The sequence below is a fragment of the Dasypus novemcinctus genome, chromosome 19 (assembly GCF_030445035.2).
Source record: "Dasypus novemcinctus isolate mDasNov1 chromosome 19, mDasNov1.1.hap2, whole genome shotgun sequence".
Taxonomy (NCBI): domain Eukaryota; kingdom Metazoa; phylum Chordata; class Mammalia; order Cingulata; family Dasypodidae; genus Dasypus; species Dasypus novemcinctus.
In genome coordinates this window covers 78130061-78151525 of record NC_080691.1, presented here as the reverse complement: position 1 = coordinate 78151525, position 21465 = coordinate 78130061, and the positions used below count along the sequence as shown (strand labels likewise).

Here is a 21465-nt window from a genome sequence, read left to right as displayed (position 1 = left end):
AGAATTAAGCTAGAACATCAGTATTCATCAGTAACTTTGCTGTGAGGAACTAAAAAGAAAGAATTGAAAACGAAATTTAAAGTTTAAAAATTGGATGGCTGAATGTTGCCATGCTACTGACACTATTAGAGAAAAAAAATGAGACCTACTTATTAATTGAATAAGATAAATTATATTATATATTTTACCATCTGACAGCAAGTATGGTGAAGATTTTCTTCAGGTCTTTATTTATGAGTTAAAACTTAAGAAGACTTTTTGCCCCCAGAATATGTTTTATGTCGTAACGAATGTTGAATGTTCCTTTCTGGCCTTAACAAAATAATATAGCACTTTGGGGCAAAGATGCAGCCTAGTAATACAGCACTGGAGGCCAAGATGGAGAAGGTCTCCACAGCTGCCATGACCTTGCCCTTGGTGCTGTGGTAGACAGGGAGGAAAGTGACCCAAACGCTGCAGAACACCAACATGCTGAAGGTTAAGAATTTGGCTTCATTAAAGGTGTCAGGCAGGTTCCTGGCCATGAAGGCTAAAGTGAAGCTCCCCAGGGCCAAGCAGCCCAAGTATCCCAGAACACAATAGAAGGCAGGGGCTGAGCCCTTGTTGCATTCAATGATGATATAGCCATGCTCAGAGTGTGCATCTTTGTCAATGAATGGGGGAGAGGTTCCCAGCCAGATTCCACAGAGTGTCATCTGGATCAGGGAGCAAATGGGAATCACAAACTTAGGTGACCCTGACACCAAGTACTGCCTCGTCCTTTTCCCTGGAGCAATGACCTTGAATGCCAGGACCACAATGATTGTTTTGGCCAGGACAGTGGAAACAGCTACTGTAAACACAATTGCAAATGTGATTTGTCGGAGGATGCAGGTGGCTGTGTTAGGACGACCAATGAAGAGTAAGGAACAGAGAAAGCACAGGGTGAGGAAGATGAGCAGGATGTAGCTGAGAGTCCTGTTATTGGCCTTGACAATGGGGGTGTCCCTGTGCTTCACAAAGACCCCAAGAATAACAGCGGTGAGGAACGCAAAACAAAGAGCTGTGCAGACCAGAGCCATCCCCAAAGGGTCTTCATAAGCCAGGAAGGTCACAGCTTTTTGGAGGCAGCGAGTTCTCTCACTGTTTGTATACTGATGATCTAGGCACTTCGCACACTGATCCATACCTGGAGAGAAATTTAAAGTGCCATCAAGTCAGGTTCAATAATTTTCTCTCATGCACAGGTCCCCAAAAAAACCACATTGGACAATTTTAGCCAAAATTTTCCAGCTAACATTGACCCTACATAATGCTGTGTTTTAATCTGTTTAGCTTTCTTCCCTCATATTTTCTCTTCGACTTCTGGCCTACTTTTAGATTTCCTTACTTTCAATTGGAAAACAGTTGAATTTTCATTCACTGTTGGGTTTTCATTCTTTTTTTTAAAAATATATATATAAATGTGTAAAATGCACACATAAAAGGATATAAATTATAAATGTACTAAATGAATTATGAGGAAGTAAACACATGGATAACACCACACTGGCCAAGGAAGAAAACATAATCAGCCCCACAGAAGTTCTTTCCCTACTGCCTTCATATCATTTAATACCTCCCACATCTCTAAAGAAACTAATTTCCTGATTTCTAAACTCATAGAAGGTTCTGCTTGGGTATTTTTTACCCAATACTATGTTTCTGAGATTCATCCCTGTCACTGGATTAGATATAGTTCATTCACCTTTGAAATATATTTATGTTACTTTCTTTTTACAGGCACACCACACCCACCAGACATACATTTCCTTTTCCCTCTGCCCCCATCCCTTAGCAACTTCTACTCTATTTTCTTTCTAGGTATTTGCTATCTCAAGACAGCTATTAAAAGTGACATTATATAATATTTCTCATTTTTATTTTTGCTTATAGCAAAGAGCATAATGTTCACAAGTTTCTTCCATGTAGCAGCATATCTCAGAAATTCATGTTTACTTGTGGTCAAACAATATTCCATTGTGTGTATGCATCCCGTTTTGTTTATCAATTAATGTGTTGATGGACATTTGGTTTATTTCACCGTATTGGCTATTGTGAATTATGCTATAAAATATAGTTATCTTTGTGGCCATGAAGTGGTATATTCCGTTTACATATACTGCTGAATAAAATTTGATTATATTAACACATCTTTTGTTTATCCATTTTTATTGGTATAATATGTTTGGATAGTTTATGAGTTTTTGTTATTACAAATAATGCTGCAATGAGTATCTTTGTCTAGGATAGATATGATGCTGTATTGCTGGCCATATAGTATGTAAATGTTCACAATTGCAAGTAAAACCATATAGTTTTCTAAATGATTTCATCAATTTACACTCCAACAAACAACATGAGATTCCCAGGTTTTCCATATTCTCTCCAACACTTGACACAGGAAGTCTGCTTAATTTTAGTGGTTTTGGAGAATATTTTTAACTATTTTTGTTATGATTTTTATTTGCAGTTTTCTTGTGACTAATTGATCTGAGCCCTGTCTCATATGTGCATTGCATATTTGGAAAAGTTTTTATATGAAGAGCTTGTTCATAAGCCATGCTTTTCTTTAATGGTTTTCTGCTCATCTTGATTTTTGTAGGAGCTGTCAATATATTTTAGATGTGATTTCTTATTGGTTAGATCTGTTTCAAATATTTTTTTCCCACTTGGTGGCTTGACCTGTCATTGATGAAAAGAAAAATGTAATTCTTTCTTTTTTTATTATCTTTTTTAATATACATAAATCACACAAAATGTTAAAATAAAAAAGATAAGAGGTTCCCGTATATCCCACACCCCACAGTCTCCACTCATCCCACATGGACAACTTCCTTTACTAGTGTGGTAAATTCATTGCATTTGATGAGTACCTTTGGTGCATTGCTACACAGCATGGATTATAGTTTATGTTGTAGTTTGCACTCTCTTCCAGGCCATTCAGTGGGTTATGGCAGGATATATATTGTCCTTCATCTGTCCCTGTGTTATCATTCAGGACAACACCAAGTCCTGAGAATGCCCCAGTATCACATCTCTTTTTCCCTCTCCCTGCCTTCTGCAACTCCCATGGCCATATCTCCAAATCAAGCTATAATTTATTCCATTGCTAAAGTCACAATAACTGGTGTTGTGGAATACCAGTAAGTTCAGCCTAATGCATATTTTATTCCTCCATCCTAAGGACTCTGGTGATGGTGATGTCCACTCCACCTCTAAATCGAGAGGGTGCTTAGATGCAGAGAAAGCATTTGACAAAATACAGCACACTATCCTTATAAAAACACTGCAGAAGATAGGAATAGATGGAAACAATGGTGAGAATGCTAAAATCTTTCTCTCTAAGCTCTGGAATATGACAAGGATGCCAACTATTATCACTCCTATTTGCACTGTGTTAGAAGTAATTGTTTGAGCACTGAGAAAGAACCAGATATAAAAGGCATCCAAATTGGAAAGGAAGAAGTCAAAATTTTATTATTTGAAGATGACATGATCTTACACATAGAAAGCCCTGAGAAATCTATGACAAAGCTTCTAGAACTTATGAATGAATTCAGTGAAGTTGCAGGTTATAAGATCAATGTGTGAAAACCAGTAGCATTTCTGTAGACCAATAATGAGCAGTCTAAGGAGGAAATCAAGAAAAAAATACCGCTTGGTGGGAGCAAGATGGCGGCTGAGTGAACTTCCCAGTTACTAGCTCCTGTGGGGAATCGGCTGGGCAGCGTTGGAGACTCTTTGGGACCGGGCTGTTTCGGGATTTTTGCTGGTCCGGAGGTGTCTGGACATCGATTTGGAGGGAAGGTAACAGAGAGGATCCATCTATGAAATATATACGGACATCCCAGCTTCGTGTGGAGGATTCCCTCCTTGGGTAGGCGGAGCTGAGGCGTCTGGCTCCGCGGCGGCGGGAGGTGCTGAGCCAGGCCGAGCGCTGAGTGGCGGCGGCCGGGGGGGCCGAGCGCTGAGCCCAGCGGCCGCCGGGGGGGCCGAGCGCTGAGCTCGGCGGCGGGGTTTCTGTTCTTTGTTTGTTTGTTTTTTTGAGGCTCTGCAGTACCGGGGAGTTTGTGGGCCCTGGGCGGCCTATTGGGGGTTGGTGGGAAGGGAGGTGCTTGCGGACCCATTTGGGCAGACAGATGGGGATTTTAGGGCAAAGTGGGGGCAATTTTTGATTGCAGACACAAACAATAGTGTTTCCGCATAGAGCCATGCCCCCCCCCCCAAGCCCGGCTGCTGACCTACAGCAGTCTCAAAGGGATAGCAACAAAGAGACGCTACCAGGGTCTCATGGGGTGGCAGACGATTGGAAGCTGATTAGGGGAATATTTTGTGAAGCGTGGGAATTTCAGGTTTGGATCTGTTATTAGCGTTTCTGGCTGGAGGCTCTCCCCTGGAACTGGATATTGATCTGAGTCATTAAATTGGCTGCAGCCTAGAGGAGCCCCTAGTGGACGTTCCCAGGGACCACAGGGTGGGAGGGTTCCTGAAGGCAATTGGTGATATATCCACACAACAGACCCTAGTAAGTAAGTGAATTGTAGAACACAGAACACAGGATAGAGCTTGTGGATGAGACCTCACCCATAGGGCTGGCACCCAGCTGCGGGGATCCCTGAAGGCAGTGATGCACTGTGGTGCTCCCAGGCTTCCTGTTAACTGGACTCAAGGTTGCCAGGTCTGAGTTCCCTGGACTCTGGCGGCCCACACATCAGACACTCACAACTCTTGAGGCCTCAATACCTCAGACTGTCCATCCCTGAATCCACCACGCTCTGAGGTTCATCTGAGGCCCTTGAATGTCCTAGCCCTCAACGTTTGCATTTTTTCTTCTTTGTTTTATTTTGTTTTGTTTTTATTTTTATTCTATTTATATTTTTTATTCTAGCTTTTTAATGTTCTGATTCCTGGCATTGCATTATCCCCTAGTCTTTTCTCCCAGCGTATCCCCCAAAGTCTCTCTCTTTTTTTTTTCTTTATCCTCTCTTTCTTGTCCCTGATCTTCTTCTTAAATTATTTTATCTTAACAATACAATAGGTCCTGCAGGAAACACCTCACATTTGCTGGGTTTCCTCATCCTCCACTGCCTCATTTCTCTGTGAATAGATTTAGGCTATCTACACTATCCCCTTTCCCATACAACTTGATATCCTCCACCATCTGCTATCTCTCCTATATTCCACCTCCCTTTCTTTGACCCACAAAGTGTCTAACTCTTAATTTCTAATACCTTTGTTTAGTTTTCCATCTGGTATCCGCCCTTGAAACTATTACCTCTCTTTTCTCTTTCCCTTTCTTACGAAAACAATAGCTTCTTAGTACGTACCATATTCCTCCCATATTCAGTTGTCTACCTCATTATAGGTACTTTCCTACTACTATAACTCTACACAATTTACACGATCTAACCTCCATCCTCCCAGAACTCATATTGTTGCTTTGTTAACATATATCACCAATACTACTTTACACTTTTTCCTTCCTTACACAATTGCCTTTCCCCAGCACTAATACTTTCCTTTAAAGTGAACTTAACCAGCAATAAGAAATTGGAATAAGAACAACAAAGGGACAAAGAGAAGATATAACACTTACGCAAAAACAACAGCTAATTAATTTCCAAGACTAGACAAAGAAGCTAAGGAACTGATTAAACTTGTCAAGAAAAAATGATGACAAGACAGCAACAAAAATCTACAAACCAAACCAGTAATCAGGAAAACATGGCTGAATCCAATGAACAAACTAAAAATCAGGAAGGGGAGCAGATCTTCGCACAAGCAATGAAAGATCTCAGAACATTTATCACTGACAAATTTGATGAAGTAATGAAAGAGGTTAACAACATGAAGACAACACTTGGAGGGGAAATTGCAGACATGCGCAAAAAAAATAACAGACATGATGGAAATAAACACCACAATTCAAGAAATCAAAAATACACTTGCAGCAAATATCAGCAGATTAGAAGAGGCAGAGCAGAAAATTAGTGATCTGGAAGACAGTACATTGGAAATCAAACAGATAGTAGAAGTGGTCAATAAAAAGGTAGAAAAAATCCAGATAGGACTTAGGGACCTGAATGATAATGCAAAACGCTCAAACATACGTATTATAGGCATTCCAGAAGGAGAAGAGAAGGGAAAGGGGTCAGAAGGAGTGTTGCAGGAAATAATGACTGAAAACTTCCCAAATCTACTGAAAGAGACAGATGTACATATCCAAGAAGCACAGCGCACTCCACTGGTCATAAACCTTAACAGGCCCACCCCAAGACATATACTTGTCAAATTATCCAATGCTCAAGACAAAGAGAAAATTCTAAAAGCAGCAAGAGAAAAGAAAACCATCACATACAAGGGAAGCTCCATAAGATTAAATGCTGATTTCTCATCTGAAACCATGGAGGCAAGAAGGCAGTGGTATGATATAGTCAAGGTACTAAAGGAAAAAAATTTCCAACCAAGAATACTCTATCCAGCTAAAATAGCATTCTAAAATGATGGAGAGTTCAAAATCTTCACAGATAAAGAGAAACAGAAAGAGTATATCAACAAGAAACCTCCCCTTCAAGAACTTCTAAAGGGAGTTCTGCAGGTAGAAAGGAAAAAACAGGAGAGAGATGGAGGAGAGTGTAAGAGCAACAGAAAAGACAAAAATAGAAGGGAAAATAAAATATTACAAACAAAATATAACAAACACAAATCCAACCAAAATATGGCTACCACAAATAATTCTCTGAATGTAATAACACTGAATGTCAAAGGACTAAACTCACCTATCAAAAGATTCAGACTGGAACACTGGATAAGGAAATATGACCCATCTATATTCTGTCTACAAGAGACACATCTTAGACCCAGAGACTCATGGAGGTTGAAAGTGAATGGTGGAAACAATCATACAAGCAAACAACAACCAAAAAAAGGCAGGAGTAGCTAAATTAATATCAGACAAAATAGACTTCAAATGCGAAACAATTGTGAGAGACAAAGAAGGATACTATATTTTAGTGAAAGGGACAATCTGTCAAGAAGATTGAATGATCATAAATATTTATGCTCCTAACAAGGGTGCCTCTAAATACGTGAGACAAATGCTGGAAAAAGTAAGTGAAACAATAGATGCATCTACAATTATAGTGGGGGATTTTAATACACCACTATCAAATCTGGGCAGAACATCTCAAAAGAGAATCACTAAAGAAACAAAACATTTGAACAGTATACTAGAAGAGTTGGATCTAATAGACATATATAGATCATTACACCCAAAAACAGCAGGATATACATTTTTCTCAAGTGCACATGGAACATACTCCAAGATAGAGCATATGCTAGGCCACAAAGAAAGGCTTAATGAATTCAGAAAGATTGAAATCATACAAAACAATATCTCTGATCACAGTGGAGTGAAGCTGGAAATTTGCAAGGGATGGAGGCCCAGACTTCACAGCAGAATTTGCAAATTAAACAGCACACTCTTAGAAAAACAGTAGGTCAAAAAGGAAATCTCAAAAGAAATCAATGACTACCTTGAGTCAAATGATAATGATAACACAACATACCAAAATTTATGGGATGCAGCAAAAGCAGTACTGAGAGGGAAATTTATAGCCATAAATTCACATATCAAAAAAGAAGAAAGCAAAAATTGAAGAACTAACTGCACTTTTGACGGTATTAGAAAAACAACAACAAAGTAACCCAAAAGGAAGAAGAAGGAGGGAAATAACAAAGATAAGAGCAGAACTAAATGAAATAGAAAATAAGAAAGCACTTGAAAAGATAAACAAGACCAAGAGCTGGTTTTTTGAGAAGATCAACAAAATTGACAAACCTTTAGCGAGACTAACAATGAAAAAAAGAGAGAAGATGCAAATACACAAAATAAGAAATGAGAAAGGTGATATCACCACTGACCCCACAGAAATAAAGACTATCATAAGAGGATACTTTGAAAAACTATATAAATCAAAAATAACAATTTAGAGGAAATGGACAAATTCCTAGAAACACATAAGCAGCGCATATTGACGAAAGAAGAAATTGAGGTTTTTAACAAACCAATCATAAGCAAAGAGATAGAATCAGTCATTTAAAATCTCCCAACTAAGAAGAGCCCAGGGCCAGACGGTTTCACAGGTGAATTCTACAAAACATTCCAGAAAGAACTAACACCAATCCTGTTGAAACTATTCCAAAAAATCGAAACAGAAGGAACATTGCCGAACTTCTTATATGATGCCAACATTATCCTAGTACCAAAGCCAAACAAAGACACCACAAGAAAGGAAAATTACAGACCAATTTCTCTAATGAATCTAGACGCAAAAATACTTAACAAAATACTTGCTTATCGTATTTAACAACACATTCAACGAATTATACACCATGACCAAGTGGGATTTATTCCAGGTATACAAGGATGGTTCAACATAAGAAAATCAATTAATGTGATACACCATATAAACAGATTGAAGGAAAAAAAATCACATCATTATGTCTATAGATGCAGAAAAGGCATTTGACAAAATACAGCACCCTTTCTTGATAAAAACACTCCAAAAGATTGGAATACAAGGAAATTTTTTGAACATGATAAAGAGTATATATGGAAAACCTACAGCCAACATTGTTTACAATGGTGAAATCCTGAAATCCTTTCCTCTAAACTCAGGAACAAGACAAGTATGCCCATTGTCTCTGCTCCTATTTAACATTGTCTTGGAAGTACTTGCTCGAGCACTGAGGCAAGAACCAGATATAAAAGGCATTCAAATTGGAAGGGAAGAAGTCAAAATTTCATTATTTGCAGATGACATGATCCTATACATAGAAAACCCTGAGAGATCTACAACAAAGTTTCTAGAACCCATAAATGAGTTCAGCAAAGTCGCAGGTTATAAGGTCAATGCGCAAAAATCAGTAGCATTTCTGTACACCAATAATGAGCAAGATCAGGAGGAAATCAAGAAACAAATATCATTCACAATAGTAAATAAAAAAATCAAATACTTAGGAATAAATTTAACCAAAGAGCTAAAAAACTTATACACTGAGAACTATACAAGACTGTTCAAGGAAATCAAAGAAGACCTAAATAAATGGAAGAATATTCCTTGTTCATGGATAGGAAGACTGAATATTATTAAGATGTCTATCCTACCAAAACTGATCTACACATTCAATGCAATCCCAATAAAAATCAACACAGCCTTCGTTAAGGAACTAGAAAAACTAACTATGAAATTTATTTGGAAAGGAAAGAGGCCCCGAATAGCCAAAGACATATTGAAAAAGAAAAACGAAATAGGAGGAATCATACTTCCTGACTTCAAAACATACTACAAAGCTACAGTAGTGAAAACAGCATGGTATTGGCATAAGGAGAGACACACAGACCAATGGAATCGAATTGAAAGTTCAGATATAGAACCACATGTATATAGCCATATAATATTCGATAAAGCCACCAAACGCTCTCAACTGGGAGAGAATGGCCTATTCAACAAATGGTGCCTGGAGAACTGGATAGCCGTATATAGAAGAATGAAAGAGGATTACCATCTCACACCTTAGACAAAGATCAACTCAAGATGGATCAAAGACCTAAATATAAGAGCCAAGACCATAAAGATCTTGGAAAGCAGTGTAGGGAAACATCTACAGGACCTTGAAATAGGAAATGGGTTCATGAATATCAGACCAAAAGCACAAGCAGCAAAAGAACTAATAGATAAATGGGACTTCCTCAAAATTAGAGCCTTCTGCACCTCAAAGGAGTTTGTCAAGAAAGTAAAAAGGGAACCCACACAATGGGAGAAAATATTTGGCAACCATATATCTGATAAGAGACTTATAACTTGCATATATAAAGAACTCATAAATCTTGAAAACAAAAAGATAAACAACCCATTTAAAAAATGGGAAAAAGATTTAAACAGGCACTTCTCCAAAGAAGAAATACAAATGGCTAAAAAGCACATGAAAAAATGCTCCAAATCTCTAGCTATCAGGGAAATGAAAATGAAAACTACAATGAGATACCATCTTACTCCCATAAGATTGGCAGGTATGAAAAAAAACAGAAGAATACAAATGCTGGAGAGGATGTGAAGAAAGGGGAACACTCATCCACTGCTGGTGGGAATGCAGAAGGATCCAACCATTCTGGAGGACAGTTTGGCGGTTTCTCAAAAAACTAACCATAGATTTGCCATATGACCCAGAATACCACTGCTGGGTATATACGCATCAGAACTGAAAACAAGGACACAAACAGATATATGTACACCAATGTTCATAGCAGCATCGTTTACTATTACCAAAAGTTGGAATCAATCCAAATGTCCATCAACAGATGAGTGGATCAATAAAATGTGGTATATACACACAATGGAATACTACTCGGCTGTTAGAACAAATACACTACAATCACACGTGAAAACATGGATGAACCTTGAGAATCTTATGTTGAGTGAAGCAACCCAGGCATTGAAGGACAAATACTACATGACCTCAATGATATGAAATAAGCAAACTGCCTCAGAGAGCTAGACTCCGGAAAAGAGGCTTACAGGAAATCGGGGAGTGGAGGAAGGATGTGAGTTAACGTCTGTAGGGGTGGAATCTGTGATGAGCTGGCGGTAAGTATGAGCACAAAGAAGGGACAAAATGGGGGCAAGGGGTTACCTTCGGGTGGGGCTTTGTGGGTTTGAGGGGGGCTGGGGATGGGCAGAGGGGTAATATTGTCCAAAAGTTGGGGAGTGGGAGGGGCAACATACGAGCATGGGAGAGTGTCAGTGGGCCCCAAGGGGAGGGGAAAATGGATGTGGAATGGATGGAACCAAGGTAAATATGGGGGCAAGAGAGGAGTTTTGTGAGAGTACACGAAGATCAATATAAAACATGTAATATTACACCAAAAACATATAGGGGACGACAGACTAATAATGTAAACCATAAGGCAAATCATAGGATAACTAAAAAATTTAGAAAACTGTACAACCTAAAGTATGGACCACATAGTAAGCACAGATGTCATCTTGTTTGAAAGCTATTGTCTCGGAATCTGTACATCAGTTTCAGGAAATATGATATGAACAAGTTAAAAGATTATCGCTGTGGAAGGGAAAAGGTTTTATGGTGAATCTGGGGAAGTATTGTATATTGTATATATGAATTTTGGTGATCTAAGACTCTTGTGAAGCTGACATTATGTTGGGATTCACTTTACAGGAAGTTTTGGATAACAGAGTGGTCCAACAATGGTAGCAGAGGAATACTGATATAGGATGTTATTGACAGGATATGTAGGGTTGACAGGGAGTTATACAGGGCATATGCCCAGGGTATATAGTAATGTCTAGATATACTCATAGTGGAAACAATTAAAAACACCAGCTGGGGGGGTACTGGGCCACTGGCCAGGGGGGTCACTGTCATGGACCCTGGAGGAGCAGCAGCAGTCCCCCAGGTGCAACGGCAAGAACCAGGAAGGAAGGAGGGCCCAACAGTGGGCTCCTGATACTAATGGCTATGCTTTTGAGCCTATACACCTGAAATAAGAATAAGGCCTAGAGTAGCACTGTGCCTGGGAGTTTCCTCCTGACAGCCTTCATGTTACTCAAATGTGGCCACTCTCACAGCCAAACTCAGCATGTAGATGCAGTGCATTCCCCCCAGCGTGGGACATGACACCCGGGGATGAGCCTCTCTGGCACCGAGGGATCACTACCACATACCAGCTGAAGATGCAACTAGAAAAGGACGTTGAATTAAAGGTTCAACACGGATCAGCAGAATATCCCTGTCTACATATAATAACATGACTTCAAAATGCTGTTTGACCTAATGTAAGGGGGAAATGGAAAGGAGAAATGAGAATATAAGGCTATGAGTCTCTAAAAAAGAGTCTGGAGGTTGTCAGAAGCAATGCCCTTATGCACAACTGAGCAGAGTCTGAGAGACAGATAAAGTAGATACAACCCCAGGTATTGGTTCTTTTGAGGAATAAAGAGACCCACGGGTTCTATGGTCATGGCAGATGGGGTTCATGGCAGATGGCCCTTCTTTGGAGCTGGTGTTTCTGCGTGATGGAATTGGACTCAGGGGGGATCTCTTTTCACAAGACTTGCATGCTACTTTATTGGAATTGTAGTTGGTGCTGGGTGTTTTAGATATATTTAGGGGATTTGAATCTCTGGACTGATAATATGACACCCAGGCCCAGAGCCTCAACAGACTTCAGCTCTTACATTTGATTTATTGGACTTACCCCACTCAGCTAACATCGAGTTGAAGAAGGTCAACCACCACACCATGGAGCCTAGAGTGTCTACAGCTGAAAGCAGGAGGAGTGCATCCAGTATCCATGTGGAATCTAAGCCCCCACTTGACATAGATGTGCAATGGACACAACCAATCCAATGTCCACAGAGAAAATGTGGAATGGGTGTGGGAAGGGTAGCCATGGTGGCTGCTGGGTTTGGGGAATGGGAGGAAGAGATGAGATGTGGAGGCGTTTTTGGGACGAGGAGATGTCCTGAGTGGTGCTTCAAGGACAATTACGGGACATTGTAGATCCCCCCAGGGCCCACTGGATGGAACGTGGGAGAGTGTGGGCTATGATGTGGACCATTGACTATGGGGTGCAGTGATGCTCAGAGATGTACTTACCAGGTGCAATGGATGTGTCACAATGATGGGAGAGAGCGTTGCTGTGGGGGAAGTGGGGAGTGGGGGCGGTGGGGTTTAATGGGACCTCATATTTTTTTAATGTAATTTTAAAAAATAAATAAATAATTTAAAAAATACCATTTAATATAGTAAATTATACAGTCAAATATCTGGGAATATACTTAATGCTGTAAATGACTTATAAACAGAAAACTACACAACACTGGTAAAGGAAATCAAAGAAGACTTAAAGAAATGGAAGAATATTCCCTGTTCATGGATAGGAAGACTAAATATTATCAATTTATCTATCCTACACAAACTGACCTACAGATATAATGCAATCCCAATAAAAATAAGCACAGCAATTTTTAATGAACTGGAAAAACTAATTATGAAATTTATTTGGACAAGAAAGAGGCCCCGATTAGTGAAAGACATATTGAAAAAGAAAAATGAAATCAGAGGAATCACACTACCTGGCTTTAAAGCATACTACAAAGCTATAGTGTTTCAAATGGCATGGTATTGCACAAGGATAGAAATACTGACCAATGGAACTGAATTGAGAGTTCTAATATAGATCCTCACATATACAGTCATCTGATATTTGACAAGACCACCACACCCACTCAACTGGGAGAGAATGGCATCTTCAACAAATGGTGCTTGGAGAATTGAATATCTATATGCTAAAGAATGAAAGAGGATTACCATCTCACAACTTATACAAAAATCAACTCAAGATGGATCAAAGATCTAAATAGAAGAGCCAAGACCATAAAGACCTTGAAGACAATGTAGGAAAGCAACTACAGGACCCTGTAATATTAAATGGCTTTGTGAATTTCATACCCAAAGCACCAGCAGCAAAAGAAAAAATAGGTAAATGTGAGCTCCTCAAAATTATAGCCTTTTGCACTTCAATGGAGTTTATCAGGAAAGTGAAAAGACAACCTACTCAATGGGAGAAAATATTTGGTAACCATATATCTGATGGGAGGCTAATATCCAGAATATACGAAGAAATCCTATATCTCGAAAATAAAAAGGCAAAAACTAATTACAAAAATGGATAAGAGATTTTAACAGATGCTTCCCCAAAGAAGAAATACAAATGGCGAAAAAGCACATGAAAAGGTACTCAGCATCACTAACTATTAGGGAAATGGAAATCAAAACGACAATGAGATACATCTTACACCCATTAGATAGGTGGCTATTAAAATAGTAATTTTAATATAGCTACATTTATTAAATTGTTCCTTTAATGTTGATGCTGTATCTGTCTTGTTTAAGAAATTTTTGCCTTGCTAAGTTGCAAATATTCTTCTCTTTTATGATCCTTAAAGATTTTTTATTTTTACATTTAGGACTACCACATGCCAGGTAATTATAAGTGCATATGTGACCATTTGGTTTCTGTATTTGCCATTTGCTTCCTTTGATTACATTTTTATTCTTCTACTGAAACCACATCATTGTGACATTAAAAGAATTGAAGCAGGTAGAATAATTACTCACATCCCATTCTTGGTCTTTAAGGTTGTTTTAACTACACTTTCCGTTTTTCCCTTTTCATGTAGGCATTATAATAGGTTGTAATTGCCAAAGAAATTGTCACTGGGATAGCAATTGCATAGAATTTGTTGAACAATTTGGAGAGTTCTGAAGCCTTTACAATATTGAGTTTTTACATCCAGGTACATTGTATATCCCTTAATGTATTTCCATCTTCTTTAAATTTTTCTCAATTTTCTTGTATAGTTTTATAATCAGACGTTTTTCCAAACTTTCCTTAGTTTTATTTATAGGCATTTCATCCTTTCAAGATGTTGTAAAGGTCATGTATTAAAATTTCATTTTAGAATGCCCTTTGACTGACATTTATAATTTTAGAAGCTTGTGTATTTGCCTTCTTTTCAGACCAGTAAATATATTACATAATAATACCATATCCAATAAAATCAATTCTCTTTACATTTCCAACAATTATTCCATCTACTTCTTTTCCTGTGAATATTGCATTGGGCAGAGCCTCCAGGGTAACATCTGGTAGAAGTGGCAATATTGAGCATTTTTTCACATTCTTGATCCCTTAACCCTGAGATTCTTTCAATATTGCACCATAAAGTTTGATGTTTTCTCTGGTTTGTTTTAAGTGTCCTTTAAGGGGATAAAATGTTTCCCTTCTATTCCTAATTCGATAATGGATGTTTCTATTTTAAAATCATGAATGGGTGTTGAATTTTATTAAATCTTTTCCTTCATTTATCTAGACAATTGCTTCTCCTTTTCAGGGATGTCATGTACTGAATTATGTTGTACAACCCAAATTTTGTCATACAAATGCCTCTTTATAAAATATTACAGGATTTGGATTGTGGGTTTTTTTTTTGATACGTAAGTTTTGTTCAAAAAAGAAAGTCATGTATAAATTTGTTTTCTTGTAATGATCTTATTAGATTTTGGTACCACTGTTAAGTTCTTCTAATAAAATGAATTGAGAGTATTTTTTTTTCCTATTCCCTGGAAGGGTTTAAGTAAAAGGGTATTATATTTTCCTTGAAAGTTTGGTAGACTTCCCCAATTCATCACAATAAAAACATATGAGAATATTGTAAGCTATACATTTAATGTCCTTAGTAAAATATGAAACTTTTCCAATTTTTCATTCTTTGGGACAGTTTTGATAAGTTGTATTTCTTCAGGGAATTTGTGAATTTCATTTTAATTTTCAAATATATTGGCATGAAATTATTTATACTATGCTTTCATGATGTTAAAAATTCATGCACAAAATTACACACATTAAAGTCCTGTTATTAATTTCACAAATTTTCTCTTTTCTTAATACAACATTCTAGGGGTTTATCAATTTCTTCTTTCACTAGAGTTTTGACTTTGTTTATTCTATGTATACCTGTATTTTATTAAGTTTTCTTCTCATATTTATACATTTCCATCTTCTACTTTATGTTTAATTTGCTGCTCTTGTTTTGGTTTGTGATAGATGCTCAGAACTCATATACTAAATAATACACAAATATATTTATATATAATCTGGGAGTATACATCTCTCTCTGTGGAGCACTTTACTTCCATCTCATGAGGCCTGAAATGTAGCATTATCAATTTCAATACATTTAACAGATTCTAATGTAGTATCTTCTTTAAAGTATGGGCTGTTTAAAAGTGTATTTCTTAATATCCAAACATGTGGGAACTGATGGTACAGTGTTCTTTATATGTTCACATGTAACATATGTTCAAACTTACCTTATATACAAGGTATACATGAATCACTTTCCCCAACTGACTAAAAGAAAGGATATACCATCAGTCTCACAGTTTTCAAAACTTGGAAATAATAGTATTTTGGGAAATTAAACTATTTTTTCATCAACAAAGAAAAGTTAGAAAATTCCCACCATAGATGTGATTCCAGCATTTAAAATCATGAATATGACTAATTTCAAGATATTAATTATACTATGAAAAAAATCTCATGTATTGGCTTAATGTCCATTTTATACATCATGTCTCAATCCCCAACCCCAACATTCTCTGTGTTTCTGTCACACTGAAACTTTCTTTGCCAGTACTCTAAATCTGTGAATATTACATGCAGTGGTGAGTCATCTTTTTTTGGCCATTTCTAATAATTATAGCAAGAATTTAGTCCACCCCACATTCTTCTTACATATAACTTCATAATGCTACTGCCTCTATGAAGAACTCCATGAGACCCCTCCTCATATTAAATATATGGTTCCATAGGACAATGTTTTCTCTTCCCAACTCAGCTGTGAAGTACAGGACAGCAGAACTAAAACCCACTTTTTGAGGGCATGCTATATCGTTCCTTTGTTGTACACAATAGAAATACCCATTTCTTTAAATCAATCACAACCTTCTGAGCTTGTATTCTGTGTGATAAACAATGTTAGGCATGGAAATACTTAGGATGGTTAAGGGTCATGCCTTTAATAAATTTTAAATATCCCATAGAACAAGATTAAAGCAGGTACTTATAATAATGTTTTGTTTTAGTTTGCTAAATACAAAAATGCCAGAAATGGGTTGGCTTATATAATGGGAATTTATTAGAGTAAAATCTTACAGTACTGAGGATGTGAAAATGTCCAGATCAAGGCAACATTTGAGATGCTCTGTCTCAACAAGGGCTTCTGCTGGTAGGGCTTGGACTCCTTCCACATGGCAAGGCAAAATGACAACCAATCCCTCTCTCTCTTCCAGCTTCTATTTCTCCCTGAATTCAGCTATTGGCAATCAGACAGATGGCTAATCCTTCAGTTTTGGACTGTTACATCTATTCAGTTTTAGAATGCTCTGATAAATCCAGCCTCCAGCCTCTATCTCAGCTTCTCTGGGTTACTTTGTCTTTCTGAAGCTGTTGGAGTCCAGGAGTTGTCTCTGACATTACAGAGTAATGTTCTCTTTCTGTGTCTCTGAATGTTTCTCCCACTTATAAAGACTCCAACAAGTGGGTAGAGACCCACCCTGGGTCATAATTTACTGAAATACTTCCAATTAAGGCCCTCAACTAATTCAATCAAATCAGTGTCACATACCCACAGAAATGGATTAGCTCCAAGAACAAGAATCTTTTCTGTTATCCACGAAAGTTTCAAATCTTCACATGTGTTAAATTTCAATATTGGGATGAAAATTATTCACTGTGGTGTTCTCAACAAGAGGGTTTCATAGAGGCAATTTTGCCTGCAATGGGTCTAAAGCAATGACTCAAATGAGCTAGTTCAGGGCAGAGAAAGAGTCATTTCAGTGGTAACTATTACTGATTATCAAATTTAAATTACTAAATTAAGGAAGGAAGAATTTGATTCTGGAGTTGTCTTCCGGATTTTTTCCAATTCCTTGTGTGAATTGGGTATACAAAGGAATGGTGGGGACTTTCTTGTGGGCCATACACTTACCAGTCTCATTGGAAATTTCATTCTCTGGACAGGGGATGCAAAGGAAACAGCAGGCAGCCTTTCCCTCCTGAGAGGTTTTGCTGAATCCAGGAATGCAGCTCTCACTGCATACAGCATGGGGAGTCTGATGAAAATCAGAGATATGTTGTTATCAACTGTGAGTTTAACTACTTACTAATCAGACTTTTTGAGGTACTGAACCATCAACAAATTTAAAATTTTAGTACTTAAAAAATGGTTAAAGGCATTCTGGAGGACAGTTTGGTGGTTTCTCAAGAAACTAACCATAGATTTGCCATATAACCCAGCAATTCCACTGCTGGGTATATACCCAGCAGAACTGAAAACAAGGACACAAACCGACATATACACACCAATGTTCATAGGAGCATTATTCACTATTGCCAAAAGTTGGAATCAACCCAAATGCCCATCAACAGATGAGTGGATCAATAAAATGTGGTATATACATACAATGGAATACTACTCGGCTTTAAGAACAAATACACTACAAACAAACGTGATAACATGGATGAATCGTGAGAACCTTACGTTGAGTGAAGCAACCCAGGCATTGATGGACAAATACTACATGACCTCAATGATATGAAATAAGTAAACCAAACTGCCTCAGAGAGCTAGAGACTGGATGATAGGCTTACAGGAAATCGGGGGGTAGAGGAAGGCTGTAAGCTGACACCTACATGGGTGAACCTATGATAAGCTGGAGCTAAGTATATGTACAAGGAAGGGATAAAATGGGGGCATAGGGTTACCTTTGGGTGGGGTTTTGGGGGATTGAGGGGGTCTGGGAAGGGCAGATGGGTAATATTGCCCAAGAAATTGGGGGGAAGGTGGGGCAACATACAAACATAGGAGATTTTCATGTGTTGGTTGAGAGTATAATGCTGAGAAAACCTTTTCAAAATATAATTAGGGAAGTTACCCATTTAAGATACTTAAAGGGGATAATCTGATGTAGGACAGACTCCTAGAGAATCTGTGAATGCTCATTTTGCCAGAATGGGTTATACCATTGGGTAGAGACCCATATAATGAGAGTGAAGGTATAACCACATCCTGGGGAGGACTAATGTCATCAAATAGAGAGAACTGTATCTCTCAAGAGAAATGCTGGCTCCCAGAGTATTAGGGCAGTTGAGCAAGTCAAGCCCTCAACACTGTTGCAAGTATCTCTGAACATGGCTCCTCAAGAAATGAAGATTGACTGTCACCGTGGGCCCCAAGGGGAGGGGGAAATAGATATTGAATAGATGGACCCAACGTAACTGTGAGGGCAATAGAAGTGTTTCACAAGAGTACACAAGGATGGATATAAAACATGTAATATCACACCAAAAACATATAGGGGCTGACAGACTAATAATGTAAACCATAATGTAAAACATAGGATAACTAAAAATTTAGAAAACTGTATAGCCTAGAATATAAACCACAATGTAAACACAAATGTTACCTTGTTTGAAAGCTATTGTCTCAATATCTGTACATCAGTTTCAGTAAATATGATATGAATAAGTTAAAAGATTATCGCTGTGGAAGGGAAAAGGTTTTATATTGGATATGTGGGAGTACTGTATGTTGTATATATGATTTACTGTGTTCTAGGGCTTTTGTGAAGAGAAGCTCAATAATTAGCAAAAAAGAGAAGAAAAAAGATAGGATGTAGAATTTTTCCAAATCAATATGTATTCTATATCTAACCTTTAAACTCAACGCTATATTCCATTTTACTAGTAAGGGAACCTGGCATTATATTGGGCTTCACTTTTCAGGAAGTTTTGGATCACAGAGTGGTAGCAGCAGAGGAATACTGGTATGGGATGTTATTGACAGGGGACATATGGTTGACAGTGAGTTATACAGGGCATGTGTCTAGGGTGCATGGAAATGTTTGGATATGCTCATAGTGGAAACAATTAAAAACAACAGCTGTGGGGGGGTACTGGGTCCTGGCTGGGGTGGGGGGGGCTCTGTCATGGTCCCTAGGGGAGCAGCGGCAGTCCCCCAGGTGCAATGGCAAGGACCAGGAAGGAATGAGGGTCCAACAGTGAGCCCCTGATACTAATGACTATGCTTGTGAGCCTATACACCTGAAATAAGAACAAGGCCTAGAGCAGCACTGTGCCTAAGAGTTCCCTCCTGACAGCCTCCATATTACTCAAATGTGGCCAGTCTCGAAGCCAAACTGAGCATGTAAATGTGTTGCCTTCCCCCCAGCGTGGGACATGACACCTGGGGATGAGCCTCCCTGGTGCCGAGGGATCATTACCAAGTACCAGATGATGACGTAACTAGAAAATGACCTTGAATTAAAGGTTCAATGCAGACCAGCAGAATATCCCTGTCTACATATAATAACAGGAGTTAAAAATGCTGTTTGACCTAAATTAAGGGGTAAATAGAAAGGACAAATGTTTATATGGCTATGAGACTCTAAAAAAGAGTCTGGAGGTTGTCAGAAGGATTGCCCTTATGCACACCTGAGCAGATTCTCAGAGACAGATAAAGTAGATACAACCCCAGGTATTGGTTCTTTTGAGGGCTAAAGAGACCCACAGGTTTTATGGTCATGGCAGATGGAGTTCATGCCATGTCAGTTGGCCTTTCTCTGGAGTTGGTGTTTCTGTGTGATGGAGCTGGACTCAGATGTGATCTCTTTTCACAAGCCTTTCCTGCTGCTTTACTGGAATTGTAGTTGGTGCTGGGGTTTAAGAAATATCTAGGGGATGTGAATCTCTGGACTGACAATATGATAGCCAGGCCCTGAGCCTCAACAGACTTCTGCTCCAACACTCTGGTTTGTTGGACTTAACCCACTCAGCTAACATGGAGTTTAAGAATGTCAACCACCGCACCATGGAGCCTAGAGTGCCTACAACTGAAAGCAGGAGGATTGCATCCAGTATCCATGTGGAATCTAAGCCCCCTCTTGACATAGATGTGGAATAGACACAACCAAGCCAAGGTCCACAGGAAGGAGGAATACAGTAAGGATTAGAGTGGACTTACTGATATTCTATTCATGAACTATTGTGGTTAGTAATCGAGAAAATGTGGCATTGGTGTGGAAAAAGTGGCCATGGTGGCTGCTGGGTGCGGGGAATGGGAGGAGGAGATGAGATGTGGAGGCATTTTCGGGACTTGGTGTTGTCCTAGGTAGTGCTGCAGGGACAATTACTGGACATTGTAGATCCTCCCATGGCCCACTGGATGGAACGTGGGAGAGTATGGGCTATGATGTGGACCATTGACCATGAGGTGCAGCTATGTCCAGAGATGTACTCACCAAATGCAATGGATGTGTCATGATGATGGGGGAGAGTGTTGCTGTGGGGGGAGTGTTGGGGTGGGGGCGGTGGGGGTGAATGGGGACCTCATATTTTTTTAATGTAATATTTTTTAAAAAATGAATAAGAAAAATAAAATAAAAATAAATAAATAAAAAACTAAAAAAAAATGGTTAAAGGGTATTCAGATTACATAAGTGTTGCATAAAAATATAGGGGATTTCCACATGCCCCTCCCACACTTTCCCACATTATCACCATCCTTCACTAGTGTGGTATATATGTTACAATTGATGAACACATATTGGATCATTGCCACTAAGCATGGAATATAGTTTCTTTATAGTTTACACTCTGTCCTGCATTATATATTTTTTCATGACCAATTTAAATTTTAAATATGTAAATCAAATCAATTGAAAATATGTTATGTTATAGAATGATATGAAATATTGAATAATTTCAAGAACATGTTTGAATAAATGTGTTCTTTT

General features: G+C 38.4%; 1 protein-coding gene across 1 annotated transcript in view; it reads right to left on the bottom strand.

Moving 5' to 3' along the window:
* Positions 1-245: 245 nt before the first annotated feature.
* Positions 246-21465, bottom strand: part of LOC101413802 (vomeronasal type-2 receptor 116-like) — a 36926-nt gene continuing 15706 nt past the window's right edge. Inside the window, exons 6-8 of the mRNA XM_071209687.1 lie at positions 17661-17784; positions 8759-8761; positions 246-1168 (exon numbers count right to left, since the gene is read on the bottom strand). Of these exons, the coding sequence (XP_071065788.1) occupies positions 246-1168; positions 8759-8761; positions 17661-17784 (1050 nt within the window). The remainder of the gene's footprint in view (positions 1169-8758; positions 8762-17660; positions 17785-21465) is intronic.